Here is a 26,666-nt window from a genome sequence, read left to right on the forward strand (position 1 = left end):
AGGTCCGAGCCTTTGTCCACCTGTTCCTTTTTTGATCACTTGGGATGGTATCTACAGTCACTGTGAAATTTGTGCCTTCTCTTTGTGATGGAAATACACAACAGTATCTTCTTTAGTAAGTTAAGGGACTAAACCAAGGGAACACCCACCGCATATGTAGAGTGAGGCCTGTCATGGGACGTGTTGTGCAAGCTTGCTGAGTCAACTAAAAAGAAAACTGGAATACTGTGGGCTTAGTTTGTGAAAGCCAGGAAGGAAGAACTAAAACACACATACACACACACACACACACACACACACACACACACACGAGAGAGAGAGAGAGAGAGAGAGAGAGAGAGAGAGAGAGAGAGAGAGAGAGAGAGAAGAGAGAGAGAGAGAAACAGATTTCAGGATTTAGAAGCCTGCCAAGTGGGAATAAATGAAAGATTGTATGCACCGAGGAATAGAGTCAACAATAATACACTCAAAATAGCTATTCTATGATAGGTAATTATATAATCATAATCCTTACAATATCGGTTGAGCCGAGCCTTATTTTAAGATGAAAAGCCAAAATGCAGAAATTAAGCATTTCCCCCCCCAAAAAAAGTGTTACTACAGACCACTGCCAGCCCACCGCTGGCCCCAGGCTTTGCACTTAAAGCCCATCTTGCTCCACCCCCACCTCCGCCCCTGAGATCACGGCAGGATGAATTTGGAGTGATTTGCTATCTTCGGAGTCCTTATGCCGAGAGTCAATTATTGATATAGGAAAAAGAAAAGTCCATGAAGTTAAGCAAACCTATAGTTCTTTCTGCTACAAACTCGTGTCGGAAATGTGAACCGTCCAATTGGTATGGTTAGGAAGGGGCCAGGGCTAATTGCTCTGTAACGGGAACTGTCTGCTATTCCTTCCTTTTCTACTTTTCCAGGATTTCTCAGTTGGATCAAGGTGAAGCGCAAAAGGCCTTCTGTTGATGTAGTTAACATGCATGATGTAAATAATATCTGAAAAGTTGAAGTGTTTGCTTTCATTTGGGATGAAAATTGAAGTAGGAACTCCTAGATGAAACCTCTCATTTCCTCTGAAATAGACCGAGGTACTTTCCTTAGATTAGGTGAAATTGTTTTAAACTTTCTGTATTAACATAACCAAAAGTGATAATAAGTTAAGCAAACTGTGTAGTTTATAAGCAGATGTCCAGAAGTGCTGGGAAATGGAAATCAATTTTAGAAAAATTTCTCCAGTTAACTAGAAACAGACAATAAATCCACAATACTTTAAATGCTTGCTATTTAGTTACATAGTTTTTTTTAATCATAAAAGAAAACATATGCTTAAAAATTCAAATACATAGGCGATAGATGGGCCAGTGAGTAAAGCACTTGGCACACAAGTGTGGAAGCATAAATTCCCAGACCCCATATAAAGCTAGACACAGTCGTGAGTATTTGTAATTCTGCCACTTCTGTAGTGAGATTGAGGGTTGGAAACAGAATTCCCTAAGAGCTTGCAGGCCAGTTAAGCTGGTATATGCAGCAATAAGAAAGCGTGCTATCTCAAACACTATGGCAAATGATGTCTGACACCTGAGGTGTCACACATGACACCTCCATGGACCTACATGTGTGCCATGGTATACACAGGCCCACACTCAAACGGACACGGACATACACACACACACACACACACACACACACACACACACACACACACATCCATCATGTATGCAAACACACATATAACTATTTTTAAAACTCTAAATACCAATGTGTAGATATCGCAAGAAGTGAAGGTTGATCCATATTTATACTAGTGTGCAAGTACTTATGCTTATTTAAATAAGCATAAATTGGATTATATTTTACTCTATGTTAGTGCATATACACTGACCATCATAATAAACATGACTACATGACTTCCTGATATTTTAGTTAAGCTGCTGTTGGTGGACGTTTAATTTGTTTCATTTTTCCAGCTCTTATTGCTGAACATACATATTTATATACTCTGGTGTGTTTGTTTCAACATATTTGTAAGAGTATCTGAAAAAGTAGCTATTTAAGGGTTATATTTGTTAAAGGGCCATGGCATTAAGTGCTTCAGGCTGGATGGTCTTCCTTGCCACAGCCCAACTCTATTGTTACAGCCCGAAAGTCTTGGATATACAGCCTGCACAGTGTGGCTGTGTTGTTGGGAAGCCGCACCATGGACATTGGAATTTTAATTTCCTATAAATCCCGCGTGATGCAGAATTAATTCTTAAAATATAAAAATTGTTTTTAGACCATGGACTCCTCATAAGCAAGTGATAAGCTGGGATCTGTAAGCAGGGGCTGTGATTTGACAAAGCCTGCTTTGGATGCTTTCTGAGGAAAACTCCCTACCATTAGCATCCTTAGGCCTGACAAGCCACTGAGCTATGGGGCAGGGCTACATCCTACTGGACTCATCTTTTCAACTATTCGTGTATACCAAATTAGTTTTTACTTAAGAAAATTAACTGGAAATGTGAGATGTGGTGTTGTGTGTTATATGGGTCAAAGTTTTTGCAGCTGGAGATAGTAATATATTCTATGAATAGTAGGCGTTTGATAATGCTGACATTTTTAGACTGTGGGCTTTGCGAAGTTCATTTTGCTTTAAGACATGGTCTTTGTAGCGCTGCCTGGCTTGCAAGTGGCTATAGAGACCAGGTTGTTCTTGAACTTGGAGTGATCCTCTATTTTACCCACTGAGTGTTGTGGTTATAGGTATGAGCCTCTTGCCTCTCTGACTGCCTTGAATGTGGTGTCTGTTGCCTTTCAGTGAAGGAACCCACTAAGGTGACTTAGGGTTCAACCTAAAGTTTCATGCTGTCTATATGTATGTAACTGTAGAACATTGGTATTTCCAAACACCTTGCAGTTCTTTATTAAAATGTCAGAATCCTATCAGCATTATTTGCCTGGCTTCCTTGTAGAAAACTATCACAGTAAGTTAGAATAGCCATCAAAGGAGGCTTGTTCAGGTAGTCTGTGCCCCCAGCAGACTCTTAGCATGTTCACACTGAATTCCTGGGACCTTGATTAAGAGCTTTCATATATTCTGTGTCCTTCTATCCTTGGCTGGTTCGAAGAGTGCTGCTGCCCACTATTTGTCTCATATGCAAAATAGAGTTTGATACCGAGAGGAGATTGCTAGGTTTGCTTGTGCTGCCCACATTCTGGTATTCTTACAAAGCCAAAAAGTACTGAATAGTTGTAGAGTGACTGCTGTGGCAGAAGTGACACCAGCTGTTTGTTGTACACTCTGCCATAGCATGTGCCCCCTTTTATACTGTAGAGGCGGAAGCTGGGTCCCTTCCTTGCATTGCTAGGCAAGGGCTCTTTCTTCGAGCTGTGTCCCTAACCTACACAGTCACAGTGTTGACAGTCTCTACATCCGTATCCAACGTCCTGTTCACACTATAGCAGGGCAGAGTAGGAAGTGCAGCCATCTAGGAATAGATGCCACATTCAGAGTTACCCATCCTTAGCTTTGTGCAAAAATGGAGTTTGATTAGCTGTGCTGGGATTGGAAAACGTTACCGAAGTTCAACCAACTTGTCTATACTATAATCTACCCTTATCATTTCTTGTACATGATATTTACATAATAGTATTCATGCCATCTTCTGTTGAAAAACACCTCTAAGGAGCATTAATGACTGAGACAAATGATTTGGATTTTTGCACATTCTGTATTTTGTTTATATTAAAGCTATCAACTATTACCCCAATTTGATCTTATTGCTTATATGCATAAATTGAAGTGTCACACCATACCCAATAGATATGCATCAGTTCTATGTTAATAACTAATAAAATAAAAATACTAGCTATGAAATATATAAAATCTGACCACACTTCACCTCTTTCATCATTACATGAGGAATTTATAAACATGATGTTATTTTTCTGAGGAAACTCCAAAATATTATGTAATAAAGTTATACTGGCCATAGTTCGTAAATAGATTTACTGTTTAATATAGGAGAAGGTTGTGCCATTGTATTCTTTTGAACAGAGAAATTCCAATGAACTAATGCAGAGTAAATGCAATTTTTATATTATACACATGATTACAAACAGGTAATCTCAAGCACTTTCTTACTGGTAGATGTCATGTGCCATTTGATAATTATGGTCACTTATTTTTTTCTAACTAAGAAGTGTTTTTGTCATTCAAGTAGCAGGCATTTCTAAAGTTAGTTAACAAAGATGAATGCCAGTAATGGCACTGTACCCAGTAAACTCAGAATCTTAGTGAAACTGCTTTTCTAGTGTTAAAGAAGTAGTAGTATTTTTTTAATATTAGAATGTTATGAAGTTTACACTCCTTAGGTTAATGATTGTATTCATTATGTCTGTTCTGTATGGAAATATACATCTTTAAGCCTCTACCATCTTAATGAGCAGTTATAATTCTGGCCTCTCCAGTGTCATTTCATTTGGTTGAAATCTCTATGGGTTTGCACTGTCCTTGTTATAAGTTACTGGGCCTGGTGTATCAGATCAAACAGAATTTATCACTTATTACAGTATTTGGTAATGTATTTTAAAATGACAGTGGACATTACATTTCATGGTTGCCCATTTTCTACAAACAAAGTTAACCAATAATTCTTTAGGGTTTGCCTTCAGTATAGCAGTGCAGTGTAGTTTATTTTACTATACACCCGAAGATTAGAATTTCCCTTATATTTTAATATATGTATTTAAAAAGTAGATAAGGACTATTTTTCAAGTTTGTTGCTTATGAACTCAGCTTCTCTTTTAGTGGCTGTTAATATTTCTCTGTGGTGATTTCCCCGGAGGAGTCTGAGCCCTAGAAACTGAGGTTCCTCCCCACCGAGCCCCCCATGAGTAACATTTTACATTGGAGTCTCTTCGCTTGGGTCTGCACTTTCCTGTCCTTTCTTCTTGTTTTCTCCAGATGGTGATGTAGAACTTGAGCACCTCAGCATGTTTGTCAGGGAATTTCTGAAAGACTTGCAAAGAAAAAAGTAGATGAATGGATCGAGGCAGGCATTTAAGGACGTCAGCCACAGGGTGCTCTCCTTCAGGTAGAACAGAGTGTTTTCGGCGGTGCAGTCAAAGACAGCCCGGGTTTGACTCAGGGTGTAGGGAATCCGGGCAAAGTGGAAAGGAACGAAACAAATAAAGAACACAGCAATGATGATGAAGACTTTGATATTCACCCTTTTCTTGGGAGCTTTGGCTGAGCCCCTTGTTCTCACATAGGACCTGTAGAGTTCCTTTGTAATGAGGCTGTAACAGACAATGACGATTAAAAAGTTAATCCAGAAAATGACTTGACAGATGTAATTGACGATTTCATGCCAGACCAGGCCGAACTCTGACTTTAGGAAGGAACATTTCGTTATATTCTTATCCTTCGGCCTCCTGTTGGTGAGGATCATGTTAGGCAGCGAGAGTAAGAACATGAAGGCCCAGATGACGACAGAAAGGATTTTCGCGCCCAGGAGGTTGCTGGGGTTGGTCGTTTTAAATGGCCTAGTCGTCTTCAGGTAGCGGTCAATGGTTATCAATCCAAGGAATGATATGCTGATATACATGGTAAAATAAAATGTGACTGAGGTAACTTGGCACACCAAGGTTCTCAGAGGCCCGGCTCCCAGTTTGGCATCGCTTAGAATTTTGAATGGGAACGTTAGAATCATGAGAAGATCAGAAATGACTGTGTTCTTAAGAAAAATAATGAAGTTAGATTTGCTGCGGATTTGAAAGAAAATCCTCATTGCCAAGCTGTTTGTGATGAGCCCAGCGAAAAACAGGACGGTGTAGAGCAATGGGAAGAGGACCTGGGTGATCTTGTAGTCTCTGCTGCACAGGGTGCCGTTGCTGGGGGAGGGGCTGGGAGTGGCTGTGGTGTTAACCCCAGGCATCTCCATGCTGCTGGTTCCTAGAGTAGAGAGTGAAGGCGATTACATTTAGTCACGGGTTATTGGTTTGGTTGTTAATCATTCTACATAATTTTTAGAAGCGCAGCCTTGCTTAAGTCTTGAGTTTTCTTATCTTTATTGTGGCAGTTAGTAGGAGTCACTAGAAAACCGAATCCCTGAGCACTCCGTCTACGCAAATCTTCCATCTCTGGGAACGTAAGATGATGTGAAGTGCATTGTGTGATATTTATGGGAGCCTTGTGTTTGTTTCTGCTGAGTGTGTTGTCTCATAGCACATTGCCTTCCCAGTGTCGGCCCTCCTGTTTTTGCCTTATGGCAGGTACTCTAGTGACGCTGCATTTGTTTCCCCGTCTTCCTCCTCCTGCCTTTAGCCTTTTGTTTCTACTTACAGCTCCCTTTCTTTCTGTGTCCCTTTCTTTCCCTGGTTTCATTCTTTAGTATCATTGATGAATTCAGTGGAGGCATGATTGATTATGAGTTAGAATTGTAAATGGAAAAGTTCAAAGAAACTCGTATAACATCACTGCTGGCAGATGCATTCAATAAATTAAGTAGCAAATTGTAGAAAGTAAAAATCCAAGACTTTTTCCTATATGCTGGGAAATATTTATGCCTATGTTCAGCCATTCAATCAAATATTAGCGTCACAGTGACTTATTTAGAGTATTTTCAACCCACGTGTTTCTTATTTTCTACTTGTACATGTATTTGAAGTTTGTATGCGTTTTGAATATCATTCAGTATGAATAATAATAATAATAATAATAATAATAATAATAATAATAATAATGATAATGAAGGCAACAGCCTTTGTATGTGTGATCTTTACTTGACATTTTTCAAAGCAAACAAAGCACAATTCCTAGATTTCTGGCATATTTAATGGTACCTAAAATAAAATAGTAGAAATCTGTCCTTGTCTGATCTCCTCGGTTATAACACAACAGACAGTTTAAGAACAGTAGCAGTTGACTTGATTATGTTACATTTGGTATCTAACTTTAAATTTAAGATGGAATTTAAATTTCTTTCAAATTTCCATCAAACAAATGAGATGTCTCATAAAACAGAACTCCTCATATCCAAATCTACAGTTTAACCCCCCCCACGCACACACACATAATTCCCATACAAAATGTAACATGATAAGTGAAGATAGCAGATATTCTCCCCAAATGTCAGTGGAATCCTTTAATGAAAACTATACAGTTACGCATATCGCCAGGAGTATGACCTTGGTTTCCCCCACCTCAGCGCCTCATTCCACATCTCAGAGGTGAGGGAGAGGCAGAGAGTTCAACAATCTTCGTGATTGTTGGTTCCTTTTAATTATCCACTTCTAGGTAGTTCTGACAATTCTAACTTAGGAATGCTCATTATGTATATAGGTAAATCATTCAACAACTTTCTTCACATTGGGAAATTCCATTCCTTTTGTCTATATTTAATTCTCATTTTACAACCAAAATATCAACATTTCCCCATGCTTGGTAATCTCTCATACCACTAAGATTTGTATCTTAGTTTTATTAATTTATTGTTATTCCAAACATATGCTTCTGATTTTTATTAATTGCTATATAAGGTTTTTGATTTCAAGAACAAACTAAGAATGAATATATATATATATAATATATTATATTTTTTTCATAGGATAAGTAGATTTCTGTCAGTCAAATGCTAATATAACATTACCTGGTTATTCTGTTGAGTCTGAGGAATTTGAGTGTCTCCGGCAATACCAGTTAGTAAAACTTGCAGACTGGCATCTGGTGTTTTCCTCTCAGTGACTTAGTTTAGGTGCCAAACCCCTCTGTAATAGAGAATCTGCTGAGGTTTCAGCAATGCAGTCTTGAGCGTTCTAGACAGAAATAAAGGGAGAGAGGAAGAAAGACTGTCTCAGTATATGCATGAATATGCAGATGCTCCCTCCAAATGTCAGTGGAATCGTTTAATTGCTGAAATTATACAGATGCATATACCATGCAGATTCAGAGCTGTGCAGACTCTGAATCTGTCTGGGGCGGGAGGGGGTGGGGAGACCAACCCAGCGAGAGATTACCTTCCATGCATATTCAGAGCTGTGCAGACTCTGGGTCAGTCTGTTTTTAAGACTTCTGTTTTGATTTCATGGGGAAAAAATGTAGCAAAGGTGGCTGAGAATTTTAAAAAACTAAGATACTATGGGTTTCTCTAAAACTTGCAATAGAATCATGTGGTGGAGGGCTTTTTTGTTTTGTTTCGTTTTGTTTGTTTTTGGCTGCTTTCCTTGCAAATAAGTGATAAATCCAAGTTGAGATGAAGTCTCCTAAATCTGCCCAGAGAAGGCTTGCTTTCACAGATGGCTGTTCACCTGAGAGCATACTGTGCTCAAACTAAACGATGTGTCACTGTCTGACAAGTAATTCTATTATCTCAAAATGCGTGCTCCCTTGGGGAGGGTAAGCCTTCTGCTTCTTGTTTTATCCTACTTCGTAATGTCATTATTTACAATCTGTGTTTGATTATCGTCTTTGTGGGTAAAACAGCACCATCCCATTATAAATTATTAGACTCCCAAATTACATTAGGAAAGAAAGCAGTTGTGTCCATTGCCAGGATGGTTGCATGAAACAGCCTTCATGGTTTTTGTGAACAGAACTTAAGTGAGGTCAGAATTTCTTTAGTATTGAGTTTATAGGTGATGATAATACTGAGTTAAATCATCTTTGTGACACTATTATATGTAATTCTTTAACTTTAAAACCAAAAAGGCAAAATAAACACTTAGAGTCAAATTGTAGGATAAAATTGTTACTGCTTTATATTTATATAAATATTTCTGGTTCCTGCATTTAGAGGAAAAACATATGCATTGTTCCCAAGCACACTATTTCCAACTGAAATGGTTATTTACCATAAAACCGCTTGAGTGGATGCCCAACATGTATTTTATTTATTTGGAATTTCGAGTGTGTGTACACTTGTTAAATCGATTTAGTGGTGCCTCATGGCAGCTCAGCATGACATGAACATTTCTTTAAAGTGTGTTTTTAGGGGCATGTAGTCTCCAGGAACCAGAAATGCCCATATGTATTTAACCTTCCTTCCATGTGATGCTCAGGCACAGTAAAGAGTGGCGACCATTGGATTATATGGTCACAGGACTTTTACTGTCACTAAAATTTGAAACGAAGCTATTAATCTCATTCATCTTAGCAGCGTTCATACTAATTGCCGTATTCCCATCACCTAGAAAGGTGTATTGATTTGTTTTAAACTTTCTGAAACATTTATGTGTTTCCTTTTAGCTTCATATATAAAGAGTCAGTCAAGCGTGTCTTGTGTGTTGGTTTAGACATCTAAAATACTTTTTAGAAGGAACTTTGTGCTTCAAAAGAACAATTGCCAACATTTGATTTCCTATACTGCCGTGAATTAGCCCACGTTCATTATATCAATTAATACTTATTTTATCACCAATTTTTGAATTAAGGAAACTGAGTAGAAGAACAGTCAGATTAATTGCAGACTCATCCAGACCCATGTCACCTGGGCAAGAGCCACCGTTGTCCCTGAGAATATCCCCCTGAATGGTATGTGGGATGAGTACACTCTCTTTTGGTCAGATAAGCAATATACTTACCTTTATACCAAATTCTAAACTCTAGGGTATCTATAGTGGTCCTAAGATCTCTGTTGAAGCAAGTTTCCTGGAGGAGAATTATAAATTACCTCCAGTGAATCAGTGTGTTACATTAAAAGAAGATCAGTTCAAGAATCCTAATCTTTCTTACTGAGAATATATATTTTCAAATGCCTAAAACATTTCTCGGCAGACATTTGACAAATAAAAGGAACTTTGACCAAAGCTTGTTTCATCTTTCCTTCGAACTGAAGTGACAACCACAGACACATCTCTCTGAACCTCCTCATAGTTTCTCAATGAACAAACGCCAATTTCCCCTTTGACCACCTGACCATGAAAGTGACTACACTATTTAGGCATAGAGTGTCTCATCCTAAAATTCTGTATCATCATATAGCATAACTAATTGGGGATATCACCATCTCCCTATCAGTAAACAACATCCTCACATACAGCTTATAATTGTATTATTGGGAAATGAAATTTAATTAGACTATATTCTAATGAAGATAATTTGGAAAATTGAGCAGAACCTTTATTTCAAATGGTTAATTATTTTGCCGAATCTGTTGAAAGTAAACAATATTTTGTGTTCATCTGAAAGGCATTTAATTCACATAGCATAACTCTGAGCCCAGGACGCCATTCCTTGAAGGGCATGTGATCCTTGCACATCTATGTTCGGGCAGGAGAATGAAGATGCAATTAGAGATTTGATTGCCAGTTGGGATACTTCAATTCTCATGACTTTTAACATTTTGGTATCAGTGAATTTTTAAGTAGAAAACATGTGCTATTGATGCATGATTCTATTAGCTAGCTTAGTGTACTGGGCATTGGGAATATTTCCCAAGAAGGAGGCCGTGTCTTTTAATTCAAGTATTGCATGAAAGAAGACAGAGAAATGGTGCATTGTGCACTCTTTGCTACTGGAGAACAAATATTTCCTGCAAAATGTGTTGTCTGTTTTCTCAGTTTGTAAAACAGGGTGCTGCCATTTAGGAATAGTTACCACGGGAAAGAAAAGTCCAATTATTTTGTCCTAGTAACACATGCTCTCATAATGTGCAGATCCATTTGCTCCTCCAGCACAAGACTTAGTTAAGATAGACCATTTGTCTGAGTTATTATTTTTAAACAAAATGCCATGGTTATAGTGAGAGATTCAGCTGAGGGATGACATGGTCAAAAGACAAGTTTTAAAATAAAATTTAAATATAATTTACATTTGAAGATATAAGTGCTTGCTTTTTGTTGTTGTTGTTGTTCATTCATGATTGGACCCAGATGCTGGACAAATGCTCTAAAATTGAGCCTTACTCTTTGTCCCTAAATTTTTGTTTTCTTAGCAGTAAGGTGGGGCACTATGTTCCATTTGCTATGATGCATGGCTGTCGGTCAGCATCTGGCAGGTGGCCTGGCTCCCACTGGTCCAGCAGGTTGGTCCAGGACCTGCTTGCTTCCAGACTAAAACAGATGGACCTTGAGATCAAAAGTCCCAAGGTCCCATTTCTTGCTCAGGGGCAGCTTAGAGTAGTCAGGGTGAGGCCCATGGCTTGGGTACCAGGCCTGGTTTCTGGTATTATGTGGGAAGTAGAAAATGAGTTTCCACCGGGGATTACAGTGTAGCTCTTTTAGCATGAGATTGCTGGTATCAGAAGGCGGTGCAGGCTTGGGAGCTCCGCAAGCCCGTGATGATGATAGCCAAAGCGTTAGGGCCCTTTCTCAAGCTGCTAGGCTAAGCACAGCAGAGGAAGCAGGCAGATTTCCAAAACCTGCTGCCAGGCAGGTCCGGTGAGATGCTGGCCCGGCAGTGCTTCACCTGAGGTCAGCATCAAGCTAGTGGCAGTTGAGTGGCTGCCAAGGCAGGTTTGCCATCGCTGCCTTGACTGGCAGTCAAAACCCAGGCATCCAGTGGTTATTCTTTCCCAGCAAAAATGGAGTCCTAGATGGTCCTGATGGAAGAATGCTGAGCATGAGAGAGCAGGGAAGCCAGCCAGCCAGCCTTTATTTACTTATAAACCTTGGACAGTAGGGTGGGGTTTATGGGTGAATGTGTCTCATTCACTAGGGCTAAGAGTACCAGGATGCCTTATACACATCAGTGGTACAGTATCTCATTTGCATGCAGTAGCATGGCGGTCCTCTCACAAGAAGGAAAACATAGTACTTAATTATGCTATGGGTGAAGGAATAACTTCTGAGTACAAGGTCATTTGCTAAAGGCTAGGCTCTCCTTAGCATAGGGTGGGGTTTGCTAAACCAGTTATCCTGTCAGGAAAGGGTCAGGTCTGTGATCTTTCCTAAGGGCTTTATGATGCTCCTTATAAGATCTGGGGTTACCAGATCAAGTAGAGTGAGAACCCCCATTGAAAAAAAGGGAGTCCACCATCGTAGACCAGGAACAGACATCTATCCGGAGATAGCAGACGTCAGCCGTATCTAGCGGAGTTCCCGCATCTCCTCCTGTTTTATGTTAGAAAGGAGAGGTGTCATCTTAGCCTTCAGTTTCTAAGCTTGGGACTGTTTGGTGTTGAACCAGAACCTGACAGTGACCTTAGCAATATTGCTTATCTGCCACTTTAAAATTGCACGAGGCAGGTGCAAGCATGAAAATAAAACACAGCATCATCAGATAGCTAGTAAAGGGTATGGGTCAGGAGCGTAAGGGGTTACTGAACCAACTTAACTGCTTAGTGGGCTGACAGTGCAAGTGGCTGTCTAGAGATGTGAGACTTCACACATGGCGGGCTTCCAGTTAAATAGTCACACATTCTTCTGTGTATTTGTTTTATAAGGACAGTTGCATTAAACCATCTGTTCATTCCAAGCATTCCAGAAAAAGCACATTCGGAATACCTTTTAAAGACTTAAATCCTTAAATACTAATTCTAATATTCTGTGCTCATTGAGTCACTGTAGACACAGCAGAAAGCAGGACCGGGAGGAGAACACACTGTTCTAATGATCTCAGCTCTACTATACACACTATAAACACACATATTTTGGCAATTATTCTTACCATTTGTTTTAAGGAAATCAAAATGGCTTAGAGCAGACCTTAATTTGGTCAACTCCATTCTTTCTTTCTAAAGATGTCTATCTGTGAAGACACTTTGAATTTTTCTATGGTGGATGAGTGTGCTGTGGCTTCCAGGGTACAGCCTCCTAGTTTCATAGTTGGCTAGGTTCCTGTGAGCATGACGTCATGCCTGTGAAAAGGAGTGGACCTGGAGGACGCTCTTTTTAGAACTCAGTTTACAGGGTTTTTTGAGACAGGGTCTCTCTGTGTAGCCTTGGCTGTGTGTCCTGGACTCGCTTTGTAGACCAGGCTGGCCTCGAACTCACAGCAATCCACCTGCCTCTGCCTCCCAAGTGCTGGGATTAAAAGCGTGCGCCACCACACCCGGCTGCCTGTTCAATTCTTGGTATTTATCCTAAAAATAAAGACAGCTGGACTTCTGTAGAGGGATCAGTTGTTCCTTTTCTGCCAAATGAATATACCTTTCATGGACTAGATACTATGATAAATTTTGGTTCTTGTCTCAGATCATCAGTGGCACTCAAGGATGCAGTGTGGGTTTGCTGTGTTGAGAAAGTAGAAATCCATTGCCAGCTTTGTAAGTGTTTAACACATAATCATAGGTTGAGTTGATTCTTATCTGATAAACTCACTGAGGTCTGCTTATACAAAAAAAAAAAAAAAAAAAAAAGAATAGACAGAAACAAATCATGTCACCTGGGAACTTCAAAATGTTCCACACTTGGTGTTGGAAAGCCAATAGTTGTTACTACTGTTTTCCTGAAAGAATTCAGTTTGTCTTCTCTGCCAAACCCTTCCCATCTCATCGCATGCTGTTCTGTCTCTCCATCTGGGCTGTGTTTCCTGCCTCAGTTCCTCAAGTACATCAGCAGGCTGGTGGGAGCTTGAAGTTTCTCACTTTTTCATCTGCAAACTTCTATTTTCCTGATAGTTCCCCCCCCCCCCCCCCCCCGTGGTAGGGTAAGGCAGTGTCATTATCTTTCCTGTCAATCTAGGCAGCGTTCCCTTGTCTCCCACCTCTCATCACTAATCTGCTCTGAAAATCATATCCTTTATGGTGGCTTCTTTCTTTGTGTCATAACTCTGAAACTAGACTCAGCTGTTTATTACACAGATCAAGTTTTCTCTTAAACTTGTTCTGCATGCTCAGCTCCTAGGAATCTTGAGTCACTTCTCTGCCACCCCCTGCTCCTCACTCCTTTCCTAGCAGCTGTTACATCAACCCATTGCTTCCTGCTCTGCTATCTTCAAAACTACTCTGGAGAAAATGCTCTTTTGAGGTATACACATATTTTTTTTTTTTTTAGTAAAAAAGCAAATCAAACAAATAAAACCCACAAACAAACCAAAAGCAAACACACCACGTCTAAGTTGACTGCCTCCCTCCATTTGATCTCCTGGACCACTGGTCAGTGAAGATGCACATGCAAGCATCATTTAATGGCTTCCTCATACTCTTCACCACCTTAGCTACCAATTTTCTTGCCTAAGTAGAACGTGAAGGTTTTGCATCTCTTTCAAGACTTTGCGCTCCCCTTACTGCCTCACCTCTGACCTACATTAGTGCCACGTCAAACCAAATACATGTCAATCATACGTCTTCACGTATTTTCCCCGACAGCGTTTTCAGATTGATTCAGCAAATCCATAGAGATGCCCGTTAACTCGTTGGGCCCTGATGTCTGACCCTGGTTTTCTTTCTAGTGCTTCTTGCATTCTGCTTTTCATTCCTCATCCCCACAACTAAGAGTTCACCACGCGAACGTGAACTTTCTAGTTGGTCTCTCACATCTTCAACTTTCTTAGCATTTAACAGCCAAGTTGATGCCCACAAAAGAATATTGTCTTCTTTCCTTCCCTTTTGTCTTTTTTTTTTTCCAATCCACCTGTTTGTTCCTTAGTCTACTGACTTCCTTTGTGCTTGGTGTGCTCACCAAGCATTAAGGGCCAGCTTGGTGTTTACAAAAAAAGAATAATAGTGGAGTCAGAAAGACATCTGTTAATGCCAGAAAAAAAAAGCCAAACAAACAAACAAACAAAAAGAAATAACCTAGAAAAATAAATGAATTCTGTCTGAGGAATATTCCAAACTCTTCTTCGCCTTCCTACCCCTGTATGCTGAGGCCATTGATGTGGTCATAACAGTGTACCTGTAAACAGATGTCAGCAGTCGAAATCATGCCTTTTGGGTGGCAGGAAGGGCTTGTGCACATCTATGGGAGGTGTTAATGAGTGCAGTACAGTGTGGACTCTGGATGTGTGTAGAGGGAGTCTAGAATGTGAACGGCGAGCACTATGTATACACAGTACTTTTGGTTGTTCTATGCGTGTTATGTCTTGTTTATTCTCATAAATCCTTAAATGGAAGATGGGATTACACAATTTTCAGGAGATGAATCTGAGACTAGGAACTAGGTTTATTACCCAGGAGTATGGAGTTGTTGACTCCATCATGACTAGGATACATTCCACGCTCTCTCAGTCCTAAGCATGGTACCCTGGCGACAGTGACACAGAGCACTTTGATAAGGCCCGTGAGAACAGGGGACACAGACAATGCAATGGGAGCCAGCGCGCTGGCTGGGGCTACCCCGAGTCATTGTCAGCACGGGGGGATCTTTCATCTCCTCCCATCCCTGTTTGGAGCTCTTTAGGTCTGTGTGGACACCTGGAACATTAAGAATTGGCAGAGGGGTATAAAAAGATAAGTGAGCAGGATATGCAAATGGGTATTATTTCTTGCATTGTATGAAAAAAAGAATGAAACCACTGTAACTGAACTGTGGCCTGAAGGCAAGTATATACTTGAGGGGGGGGGGAATGACAAATGGAGAGTAAACACAGTGCTTACTCGCTAGCTGCAGAAGCATGGTGTTTGTTACTGTATGCAGAGAAAGCAGGGTTCTAGCGTAACACTGCAGCTCCCCCCTCCTGAAGGGTCTGACTGTTGCAGCCTTTACTAATGATGAACATATGCAATTTATTATCCCCGGGGAGGATTTCCTTAGGCTAACAGGTGATGCCCTTCAGCATGAACAGTGTTGTACAAAGAGTAACAAAATGGGAGTTATACTAAAAGGTCCACCTGAAAAATAAATACTCAAAAAAAAAAATGGAAAACAAAAGATGTCAGGGAGAAATTACCATTGGAGACTTAAGCCAGTCACAAGAGGATACACAGTCGATACTTACATTTGGCTGAGGGCAAATTGAGCTTTGTGATGGATTCATATTCGTTACTCAGTGAGTCAGTAATATATTTTCTCACAAAGAAAAAAGTAGGGATTTACCAGGCTCATTTGAGGAGCCAGGGCTCTAAAGCGAAGAGTGATCATCTCAGATTATGTATGTCTAGTCACTTATCTCACACCCAGTGAGTGTTAAAACTCCCCCCCCTTTTTTTTTTTGTCATCTGAAAATAAATACTGATATAACTTACACAGTCATGTTGAAGTAAATGTTGTATTTTTCTGAAGGTACTTGAAGGTCCTAGCAAGATTTATTTTTTTCTAAATATAAAACACACACCTTTTCTGTATATCTAAGTCCAAGCTCACTAAGGAAATGGCATTTTCCTTAAGGACATATCATCATTTCATGGCATGTTCAAATTTAGACAATGAAAAAAAAAATCTTTCAATAGCCAGACTTACTCTGTAGGGTACGCCCACATCAAGTGCTTCAGGTCAGCTGTCACTTTTATTATTTTTCACTATAGCATATTCCAAACTGGAAAAACAGGGGTGGTGCCAGCGGAGGTTGAGGTGAGTTGCAGAGCAAGGTAGGTGCCGCCCCTGCAAGCAGGCATGGAGAGGCTGTGATTAGTGTGTTTCAGGAGTATAAAATGTACCCCCAGCTCTGCAAACTGCTTTCAGAGGCATTTGCTGTTTTTTCTTTTTTCTTTCAGGATGAATCTTCAAGTCATGAATGTAACCAGCGCACCATCCTTCTCTACGGAGTGGGAAAGGAGCGCGACGAAGTCAGGCATCAGCTGAAGAAGATTACCAAAGATATCCTGAGGATCCTAAATAAGAAGAGCACTGCAGAATCGGGGGGTAAGGAGCCTCAGCGCGCTGGCTCCCATTGCGTGGTCTGTGTCCCCCGTTCTCACGGGTCTTATCAAAGAGCTCTGTGTCACTGTTGTCAGTTTCCTCTCTTGAATGACTGTCACACTGAAGTATGAATAGGCACATTTACATTATTAAGGCCTTGTGCTCACTCACAGCAACCTTTGTATTCATTAGCCACCTTCTGAGGGTAGACACAGGTAAGTGTTGTACTTTCTCACGCGTGTGCCAGTGTTTCTGCAGTCATCATCACCATGGATGATGCTCTGCATAATGAGGTGAAACACTCTGCCTGCAGCCAGTCGATCTACCTTTGCTTTGCACCCTTTTACAAGCTTGTAGTTAGCGTTTGCTCTGCCCTCTCCTATTTCACTGTAGATGCAAATTATGATACAGTTGCTGATTTTACATTGTTCATAAGGATAATTGCAAATAGTACTCATGGCTGAGCCTGTCACCAAATAATACCAGGTGAAAGAGACAATTTGATGCTTTTTGATTTTTTTTTTTAACTTTTTGAAGTTTTCTTTCCCTGTTTCTTTTCACTTTTTTTTTTCTTTTGAGCTTTGCCTCCATACTGTGTCATCACATTGCATAACTGGAGTCCTGTAATTATCTACTTCATATTTGCCTAATTACTCTTCTCGAGGCTTACATCATTTTATAGTCATGGTTTATAACATGGCATCGTTTTATACGTTAGCACCACCGCTGCCTGTTCCCTCTATAACACTTTAGTAATGTAAGGGGGTGGGGGGGAAGGGTTGCATTTGCCCTATGGAGACAGCTCGTGCTCCTGCCTGAGTAGGAGCCTCTGGGAAGCCTTCTGTTTTTTGACATTAACAGGATAAATTATAGGGCTTGCTTATGTATAATAGATTTTCCCTAAAAGTGGGAGGAACTGAAGTAGGGTTCTTTTCCTGCCATCAGCGTGGATGCACATGCCCGAGCACAGCAGAAGGGGGCTACCTGTTCTGGTTTCAGCCTGTTTTTTTTTTTTTTTTTTACTGAGCTCCGGTGTCTGAGCTTTCGAGAACCCAGTGGGGGAGTTGCCCTCATGTGATCCCTGGCCCTTGCCAGTTTAGGACTTTCAGATACACCAGCACCTTGAGAAATGACCAGGAACTAAGAGGGAAATGAAACTGTCTTCTGTTGCCTTCTTGTTGTGGAGCTTGAAAAAGAAACTGCTCTGTCTAAGAAAACTATCAGTTGTGCTGTTTTCTCTCTTTCTCTCAGAGAAAAGAGGAAATGAGTTGCGATAGAAGATTGAATATAGAAAGCTTGCAACAGGCTAGCAAAGGACGTGTGCACCAGCTGTGGGTAGAGTTGGGGCAGGTGGTGCTGATGATGCCTGTGAGAGGCGCAGTCATGCTTGGCTTATGTAAATTAGTGTAGAGGGCCTTGGTAGAGTTCTGAAATTTCTGCTTTAGAGAGACCAAAGGAGGTCGGAAGGGGAAAGAAGCAGTCTGCTGCTGTTGCGCTTCCTTCCTTCCCTCTTTCCTTCCTAGTTCTGCTTTAGTGCCAGACGACAGTCTGTCTTTGTACCAAACCTTTCAGTAGACATTTCTTGCATACGGACTAAAAAAGAGACATTGACTGTTCAGTGTTTCAAAGTACCACCTTGAATATAAACACCACTTCAAAGTGGCATCTTAAGAGAGATTATTCTATTTCCTCTATTTAATTTCAGATACAGTGTTCTGCCATCTGGTAAATAGTCTTCATTTTAAGTTATTGTTTAATTTGTTGTTTATATACCAGAAGTTAGCCAACTCTACTTGAGGCTAATGGAAATTTCTCTCTCTCTCTCTCTCTCTCTCTCTCTCTCTCTCTCTCTCTCTCTCTCTCTCTCACACACACACACACACACACACACACACACACACACACACACCTTACTGAGCAAAACGAGGACTAGGAAGGAAAAAAGGAAACAAACCCTTGGACTAGCATGAATTTTGTTGTTGGGAAAACAAACATTAGATTTTTGAGCAACGCTTGAAGATACCACGGAACCAGCCAGGCTTCCCCTCCTTGATTTCTAACATGAAGTCTTTTGTTACTCTGATTTATAATTTTTAGACAGGGATTTCTGTTTTCAAGGCAGGTTGGAATTTCGGGGCTCACTTCTGTTCCTCCTGCTTCTGCCTCCCGTGTGCCAGGATTCTGGGCTTACACTACCAAGCCGTGTTTATGTGCTGCTAGGACTGAGCCCAGGCCTGTGTGCATACTAAGCCAGCGTTCTGTCGACTAAGCTACCTCTGCTCCCCCAACTTAGAGTTTACGTAGCATTTCCAGTTGAGCGCCAAATTGTATGTCAGGCTTATCGTGACTTTGTCTTAAAGGCTTAAAAATTAAATATTGGGAGAGCAGTGATGTAGGCCATGAAAACAAGTCGGTAAAATGAACCTTTATATTAAGAGTATATTATTACTTGTGCACACGGCATTGAAAGCTTTCACTTAGAACCAGCACTGAATACCAGGACTTTTCTTTCTAAATTGCAAGACTCAATGGTATCTTTTCAGTTGAGGTTTTATGACATTACATGTGTCAATAATGGAACCTATTTGTGCAAATGAGCAAAGAGCACTTGGGAATTCAGAGCGAGGCCTACTTCCTCTGTTCTTTCATGTCTGTTTTGGTCCTAGGGAGACTGAATTAATGCATTAGTGTCATGTTTTTAAGTACTTTGTATACAAGACACTAAGTCCGACCCGTTTGGTTTTGGAGCAGTGACACTAGGGAATTGAAAATTAAATCAAAACTTGGATTTTTCATGTATACTTATGACACATGTAAGAGCAGTTGTAGAGAAGGCCCCATCCCATGGTTAGCTTGTGCTTGTGAGAATAATACTGAAAAATAAGGAGGTCTAATTAATTTGCTAATTCTTATTCATATCATATTTGGTCTAATTTAACAGAGGTGGAATTTTAACATGTGTTTTACTGGCACTCTTTTTATGTATGTGAATGTGTATGGTACAAGTAAAGGTCAGACAACAGCCTCAAGTATCATTCTTCTAGAACCTTCCACCATGTCTAGTTGTGAGGGTTTTTTTTTTTTAATTCTTCTTATATTTTTAGACATGGTCTTCTCCTGGCTTGTAACTCAACAGCTGGTTGCATGAGGTGTCCTATCTCTGCCTTCCCAGTGCTGTGATTACAAGCAGATATTACCACTCATAGCTTTAAAACAAACAAACAAACAAAAAACATGGCTTCTGCGATCTGCACTCAGAGGCTCATGCTTTCAGGGCAAGGCATTTACTAACTGAGCTGTCTTCCTTGCCTAATTCCAGCTTATCTTACTATTTTATTTATTCTGGCATCACCATTTGTTGTATCAGATTAAAACATGACAACTTACTTTGTCTCTGTATTTGACTTACTGTTCAAAGTGAAGTCCATTTTGACATAATTTTCTAAAGCATTATGTCTGCCATTAATAAATAGAGTAGCATGGGTCCTTAGGCCTTCAAGAGCGAAACGAGAGACGTTTGTTGTCTGAGCTAACAATTCCCACATGAAGCTAAGTCGCAAAGCTCTGCCTGAGTTGCTACTCACCATTTAGCATGCTGGGCTGGTAGAACTCTTGTAACCCAACCATTACTTTTTGTTTTTAAATTTGTCTTTGTAAATATATAGATGCAACCCCGTTTCTAGATGCTTTAATTTTGTTCCTAGTTGTTAAGAGAGCAAGAGTTCCCCCCAAAATTAACAAGATTGTGTGTGTGTGTGTGTGTGTGTGTGTGTGTGTGTATTTGATTTAGAAAAATACAGAGATGAGTCAAAAAGCCAGTGAAATTGCTCAGAGGACAAAAGAACTTGACACCAAGCCTCATCATCTGAATTTGATTTATGGAGGAGAGAGTGCCCACAAATTTTTCTTTGATTTCCCCAAGTGTTCCATGGTGAAAGCATATGAACACATAAAAGTAAATGATGCATATATTTTAAAAGCCTATAACATGTCCTGTTTAATCATAGTGGGCCTTGGCTGTGCTCCATGATGATTCATTGTTGATATTATATTTTAAAAGTTACTTAGTGGTAAACACATTCATGAAGGCACTTTATGATAGCCAGAATCTAGTGATTGTCACTACAGTTGATAAATAATGGCATATATTCACACATTGGAATAATGTATTTGAGAATTGTTAATTTTTAGAACAAATTCAAATTGCTTTAACAATGAAGTGATCTTAAAACATAACATTGATGAAAGTTTCTACCCTCCCAAAATGGATGCTGTCCAGACCTGTCCCTTGGGGGAGGGAAATGTGCTTAGAGTGACATAAGTGGGCTCCTGAGGTATTACTTCATGATTTGATCTCATTCTGTTTTGTGAAAATACATAGAGTATATGCTGTTTTCGTCTATCTGTGCTAATACTTCAATAAAAATACCCATAAAAATCTAGGGACAGGGGAGGTATCTTAGTAAAGTTCCAGGATCCACATGAAAATAACTGGGCATGATGGAGCATGCTAGGGAGGAGTGGATATAGGCCGATGTCTTGTGCTCCACTTGGTGAGTTTTGGCCAGTAAGAGGCCCTGTCCCAAAGTGAAATAAGAGAAGATAAAATAAGATGCTGATAATGCCCGAGGGATGACACAAGATATTTTCCTCTGGCCTCCATACACATAGGTACAAACATGTGAACATGCATACATACATACACAAATCAAAAAAACTGTCTTTAAAAAAACATGAAGAGCTTGATTTAAGTGGAGTGTAACACAGTTTCTTTATCCATTCTTCAACTAAGGGACATTTAGGCTGTGTCCAGGTTCTAGCTATTATGAATAAGGCTGCTATGAACATGATAAACTGTGGTACATTTACAGTATGGAATACTACTCAGCTATTTAAAAACAAGGAAATCCGAAAGTTGTGGACAAATGGATGGAACTAGAAATGATCATACTGAGTGAGTTAACCCAGAAGGACTCACATGGTATATACTCACTTATAATTGGACACTAGGCCAAGAGGCATGTCCCATGAAAGTCTTCACTTACCAGGAGATTGGGATAGATGTGAGGACATCCTATTGGGACTCTAGGCAAGAGAAGTATAGGAGAATGGGGAAGTAGAAGGATCCAGAGGGTCCTAGAAACCTACAAGAAGAGCATCATGATGGGCGGATCTGGGCCCAGGGGTTCTGCTCAAATTACTGCACCAACCGAAGACTATACATGCAGTAAACATTAAACCCCTACTCAGATCTAGCCAATGGACAGGACAATCTCCACAGTCCAGTGGAGAACAGGGACTGACTCTAACACAAACTCTGGTTCCCCATATTTGACCACTTCCCCTTGGTGGGGAGGCCTGGTGGCACTCAAAGAAAGAATAAGCAGGCTACCAAGATGAGACTTCATAGCCTATGATCATATAGTGGGGGAGGAGGTCCCCCTTGGTCACAGACATAGGGGAGGGGAAAAGGGTGAAAGCGGGAGGGAGGAAGGAACGGGAGGATACAAGGGATGGGATAATAATTTAGATGTAATCTGAATAAATTAATTAAATAATTAAAAAAAAGAATGGTCAATATATATTAATAAAGAAAACTCTGGCATTGAAAAAAAATTAACAACAACAACAATAACAAAAAAGTGGACCATATCACCTCTTGTGTTTATTTAGGTGGGGATGAAGGACAGAAAGCCAGGAAGAGCAAGCAAGAAGCTTTTCCAACTCTGGAAAATGTGTTCACGAAACTCCAGCTCCTCTCATACTTTGATCAGCATCAAGTGACATCTCAGGTAGCCATTCAAGGCTGTTTGCCACACATCTCAAATATCCTCATTTCCTTAAAAAATGTCGAGCAGGCTACTCCAACATTAATTTTTATAAATGAGCCTTATACGCTTGGAAGCCTGTCAAGCTTTCATTTTTAAGTGTCAGGCTGCCTCTTTTCAAAATATGTTTTCATTATGTACTTTTGCCTTATAGTAATCAGCAGTATATAAAAGTAATTCCTAATGTACTTATTATCTGACAGTGCTCACCCAATATCACTGTTGGTGGAGGAGAAACTTACTGATGATTCAGTTAAAATAACTGTGAAATTGAGACAAAATCCATTGTTGTTCAGTTAGCACATCTCTGTTTGATGATTAGCACTTTCGGGTGCTTCCTCTTTGGAGTCACCAGTATTTAGATTATACTGCTATTTGCTCTATAATTCTTTCAAATGATGATTGTAAGAATGCTGCTTTGTATCCATTTTGATTTCTGTGGAAACTCATTCAGGTTTCTAAGTTGAATCACATTAATTCCTATGTGTTAGTTTAAAAATCAAAGTAATTTATCTAACCGAAGCGTCACGCGGACCATCTGTCAGTTGTGTGATTTCCCTTGCTTTTGTTTGAGCAGATCTCCAACAATGTGCTGGAACAGATCACAAGCTTTGCATCTGGAACATCCTATCACCTCCCTTTGGCTCACCATATTCAGCTCATCTTTGATCTCATGGAGCCAGCACTGAACATCAACGGACTGATTGACTTTGCCATACAGGTGTCACATTTAGGAAAGCAAACCTACCAGATGTTTTATTTGTTGATTTTTTTAAAACCAGGATATTGCTATATTGTTGAGCTGGTCTGAGTCCTCCATTTGAGGTGGCCATCCTGTTCAGTCCCTGAGTAGCTACAGTTACAAGCTTGTGACCTCACTTAGATTTATTTAAAAATTGTCTACATTTATTTTATGTTATGTACATGGGTGTCTTGCCTGCGTGCATATGTGCATATGTGTGTTCCTGCTGCCTGCAGAGTTCAATAGAGGGCATTGGCTCTCTTGGAAGTTATAGATGTTTATGAGATCCTGTGTGGGTGGTGGGTACTGAACCTGGGTCCTCTGAAAGAGATGCTAGTGCTGTTAACCACGGAGCCATCTGTCAGCCCCTTATGATGCTTCAAAACATGTATATGCTATAAATATTTTTATATCAAGTTAATTATACCTATGTCCTCAAACATCATTTTTTGATGGTAGAAACTAGAATTCTTTCCCTAATTTTGCCAGGTACAATGCATGCTGTTGCCTGTGACCACACTGCCATATTACAGCACATAGGAATATCTTGCTCCTATTTAATTGAACTTAATACTCATTGATTAGCCTTTCTTAATCACTTCTCTACCCCACCTCTCTTTGGCCTTTTGGAACCACTTTCACACCTTTGGATATGCAGTTTCATTGCATTAAAACTGTCTTAAGCACTTAGTGTATCCTAAAGCATTTAAGACTTGCCGAGTTGACAGTTTTCCTATTAAGTTATGATTGTTGCTACCTCTTATTTAAAACTATATTAACTTCAGGAGTTTATTCTGCTTGGGAAATGATGAAATACTATTTTCTCTATAGTAAAATTTATTAGCAAAGAGCAAATTTTTTTTCTAAAAATCATTATAATTTCATTTGTTTCACTGTAGTTAGACACATGTTAATTCATTTATACCTTGTGTTAATGAATAGACATTAGGCTTGATTTTTTTTTTAATTGTCTAGTAGCTCCCAGCTTTATAAATATAAGAAAGTAGTTATTGCCTCCATTGCATCATTGCATTCAAAGGAAAGAGAAAAATACAACCACCAAAAACAAACAAACGAAAAACAAGCCAAAACAGAACAAAAAAAAATGGCAGAAGAATGGGCTAGTTCTTTAAAACAGCCCAGTCCAAGACTTTGGGCTATCAGAAAGTTTTGGCAATTGTCTCAGCATTGATTACATCCTGGTGGCATACCCAGTAGTGTCTAGACAGAAGGACATTTGCTTAAATTAGTAAAGGCTTAAGAGTAAATACCATCAAAACCTAGTGTGTTTCCTGGTGCCAAAGGGTTCAGAGGTGCGTCAGTGGTTCATTGAAGGGTTCCCGTGTGTGTTGTCACCTACGTGTTTTCCTCTTGCCTCTCCTGCTGCAGCTGTTGAATGAACTGAGTGTGGTGGAAGCAGAGCTGCTCTTGAAGTCTTCCAGCCTGGCAGGAAGCTACACCACAGGGCTTTGTGTCTGCATCGTGGCCGTGCTCAGGCGGTATCACAGTTGCCTGATCCTCAATCCTGACCAGACAGCCCAGGTGTTTGAAGGGTGGGTACATCGGTGGCTTTGTTGTTTTCTAACCCAAAAAAGGTAGAATTCATAGTGGAATAGAGTGCTTTTGAGAGAAAAATTGTACTGAGTTGTAAAATGTATTTTTTGGTTTTTTGGGTTTTTTTTTTTTTTAGATTGTTGGTTTGAAGTTGTTTTGATACCGTTTCTTTTGATATTTTAAATGTCTTATAAAATATTCAATAAAAGCGGACCTCATAACAGTTTTGACAAAACTACTTTTGCAGAGGAGGAGATACAGGAAGCACGTTTGCTTGCCTGATTGTTTACTTCTCCATCCATCTCCTGGCCATTAACAGCCCTTTTTCTCATTTATGCTGCACAACAAACTGCACTTGCTGCAAGCAGTGAATACTAGTCACTCCTCATCTATTTTCAGTTTATGTTTGAAAAAAATCAGACACTAAATAAGCTCTGCAACACATTTACACTGCAGAAACTTCATCATCTTCTCTCTAGGAAATTGCAGCTGTCTGTGTCATTTAACAGTGGAAATGATGTGCCCGGCATTGCACAGTTAATAAGTCTTACAGATTTTCACTAGTACTCTTAACTGGAAGTTGACTCGTTAACTGTTTTATCAATACCATTCTTTTAAAACCATTCATTCATTCATTCATTCATTCATTCATTCATTCTTAAAATAATAATTTATTCAATAACATTCATTCATTCAATTTTAAAATAATAACTCATTCAATAACTCATGCACTGGTCACAGACTCATACTGAGCTGGAAAAGATATTTTTCTTCGGCTAGTCTTAGATTGTTAGTTTGAAATTGTTTTAATATTATTTATTTTGACATTTAAAATATTGAATTAAATATTCATAAAATTATATTTGACTTAACTTTATTATATTTTTTTTACCTTACGCATAATGCTCTAGTTTGCTTTTTGTTGCTGTAGTAAATACCACAGCCAAAATCAACCTTAACAAAGAGGTTTTTTGGTGGTGTTTGTTTGTTTGTTTGTTTTTAGTTTATACTGTATAGTTGTATCATTGAGGCACACCAAGAAAGGAGCTCTGGATGTAAGAATTTACTGGCTTGCTTCCTTTGGCTTGCTCAGCTAGCTTCCCTATACAGGCCACCCAGTAGGAGAAAAAGGATCCCAAGTGCAGGCAAAAGATTCAGAGACAATACACGCTCCCACTGTTGGAAATCCTACAAGAACACCAAGCTACAGAACCATAACATATATATAGGTAACCTAGGTCAGACCCATTAAGGCTCCCTGGTTGTTGGTCCAGTCTTTGTTAGCTCCTGTGAGCCCTGCTTAATTGATTCCGTGGGCCATTTTATTGTGATAATCTTGACCTGTCTGGCTTCTACAATCTTTCCTTACCCTCTTCTGTAGGATTTGGCTGCAAGTCTCTACATCTGCTCTCATCAGTTACTGGATGAAGCCTCTCTGATGACAGGTGTGATAAGCTCTGGCCTATGAGTAGATCAGATTATTATTAGGGACCACTGACTACTTTTTTGTCAGTTGCGTTTGTTTCTAGCTTAGGTCTCTAGGGTATCTAGCCTCTGGTTCCTGGCCAGGCAGGCAGTATCTGATGTGGGCTCCCTCTCATGGAGTGGGTCTCAAGCTGGACCAGTCATTGCTTGGCTACTGCCAAGAGTTCTGCACCACCTTTACCCCAGCACACCTTGAAGGCAGATCAAAATGTAGGTGGAAGGCTTTGTGGCTACATTGGTCTCCCAGTCCCACTACTGGAAGACTTGCCTAGTTACAGGAGATGGCCATTTCAGGCTTCATATCCCTCATTACTAGGAGTCTTTGCTAGGGTCTCACTGGTAGATTCCAGGGAGTTTTAAACGCACCAGGTTTCTGCCTTGCCCCTCAATTTTCCCTCAATTCC

The 26,666-nt window shown here is 39.9% G+C and overlaps 2 protein-coding genes across 15 annotated transcripts in view; one reads left to right on the plus strand and one right to left on the minus strand.

Annotated features, from left to right (window-relative positions):
* The window catches only part of MED12L (mediator complex subunit 12L), a 315,424-nt gene that overhangs the window by 220,041 nt on the left and 68,717 nt on the right, over positions 1–26,666 (plus strand). For all 12 annotated transcript variants that reach the window (XM_084768339.1, XM_084768345.1, XM_084768347.1 and 9 more), the window contains 4 exons: positions 16,509–16,656; positions 22,327–22,445; positions 23,059–23,202; positions 24,613–24,776. In XM_084768339.1, the coding sequence (XP_084624465.1) occupies positions 16,509–16,656; positions 22,327–22,445; positions 23,059–23,202; positions 24,613–24,776 (575 nt within the window). The remainder of the gene's footprint in view (positions 1–16,508; positions 16,657–22,326; positions 22,446–23,058; positions 23,203–24,612; positions 24,777–26,666) is intronic.
* The window catches only part of P2RY12 (purinergic receptor P2Y12), a 47,871-nt gene continuing 25,170 nt past the window's right edge, over positions 3,966–26,666 (minus strand). The window contains exons 2-4 of one of the 3 annotated variants that reach the window (XM_084768362.1): positions 16,255–16,395; positions 7,626–7,791; positions 3,966–5,929 (exon numbers count right to left, since the gene is read on the minus strand). In XM_084768362.1, coding sequence (XP_084624488.1) covers positions 4,878–5,918 — 1,041 coding nt within the window. In that variant the 5' untranslated portion in view covers positions 5,919–5,929; positions 7,626–7,791; positions 16,255–16,395 and the 3' untranslated portion in view covers positions 3,966–4,877. Of the gene's footprint in view, positions 5,930–7,625; positions 7,792–16,254; positions 16,471–26,666 lie in introns of those variants that run through there. The other 2 variants (XM_084768363.1, XM_084768364.1) reach the window with 2 other exon arrangements.

The sequence above is a fragment of the Acomys minous genome (genome assembly GCF_964271855.1).
Source record: "Acomys minous genome assembly, chromosome: 19".
In the NCBI taxonomy this organism is placed as follows: domain Eukaryota; kingdom Metazoa; phylum Chordata; class Mammalia; order Rodentia; family Muridae; genus Acomys; species Acomys minous.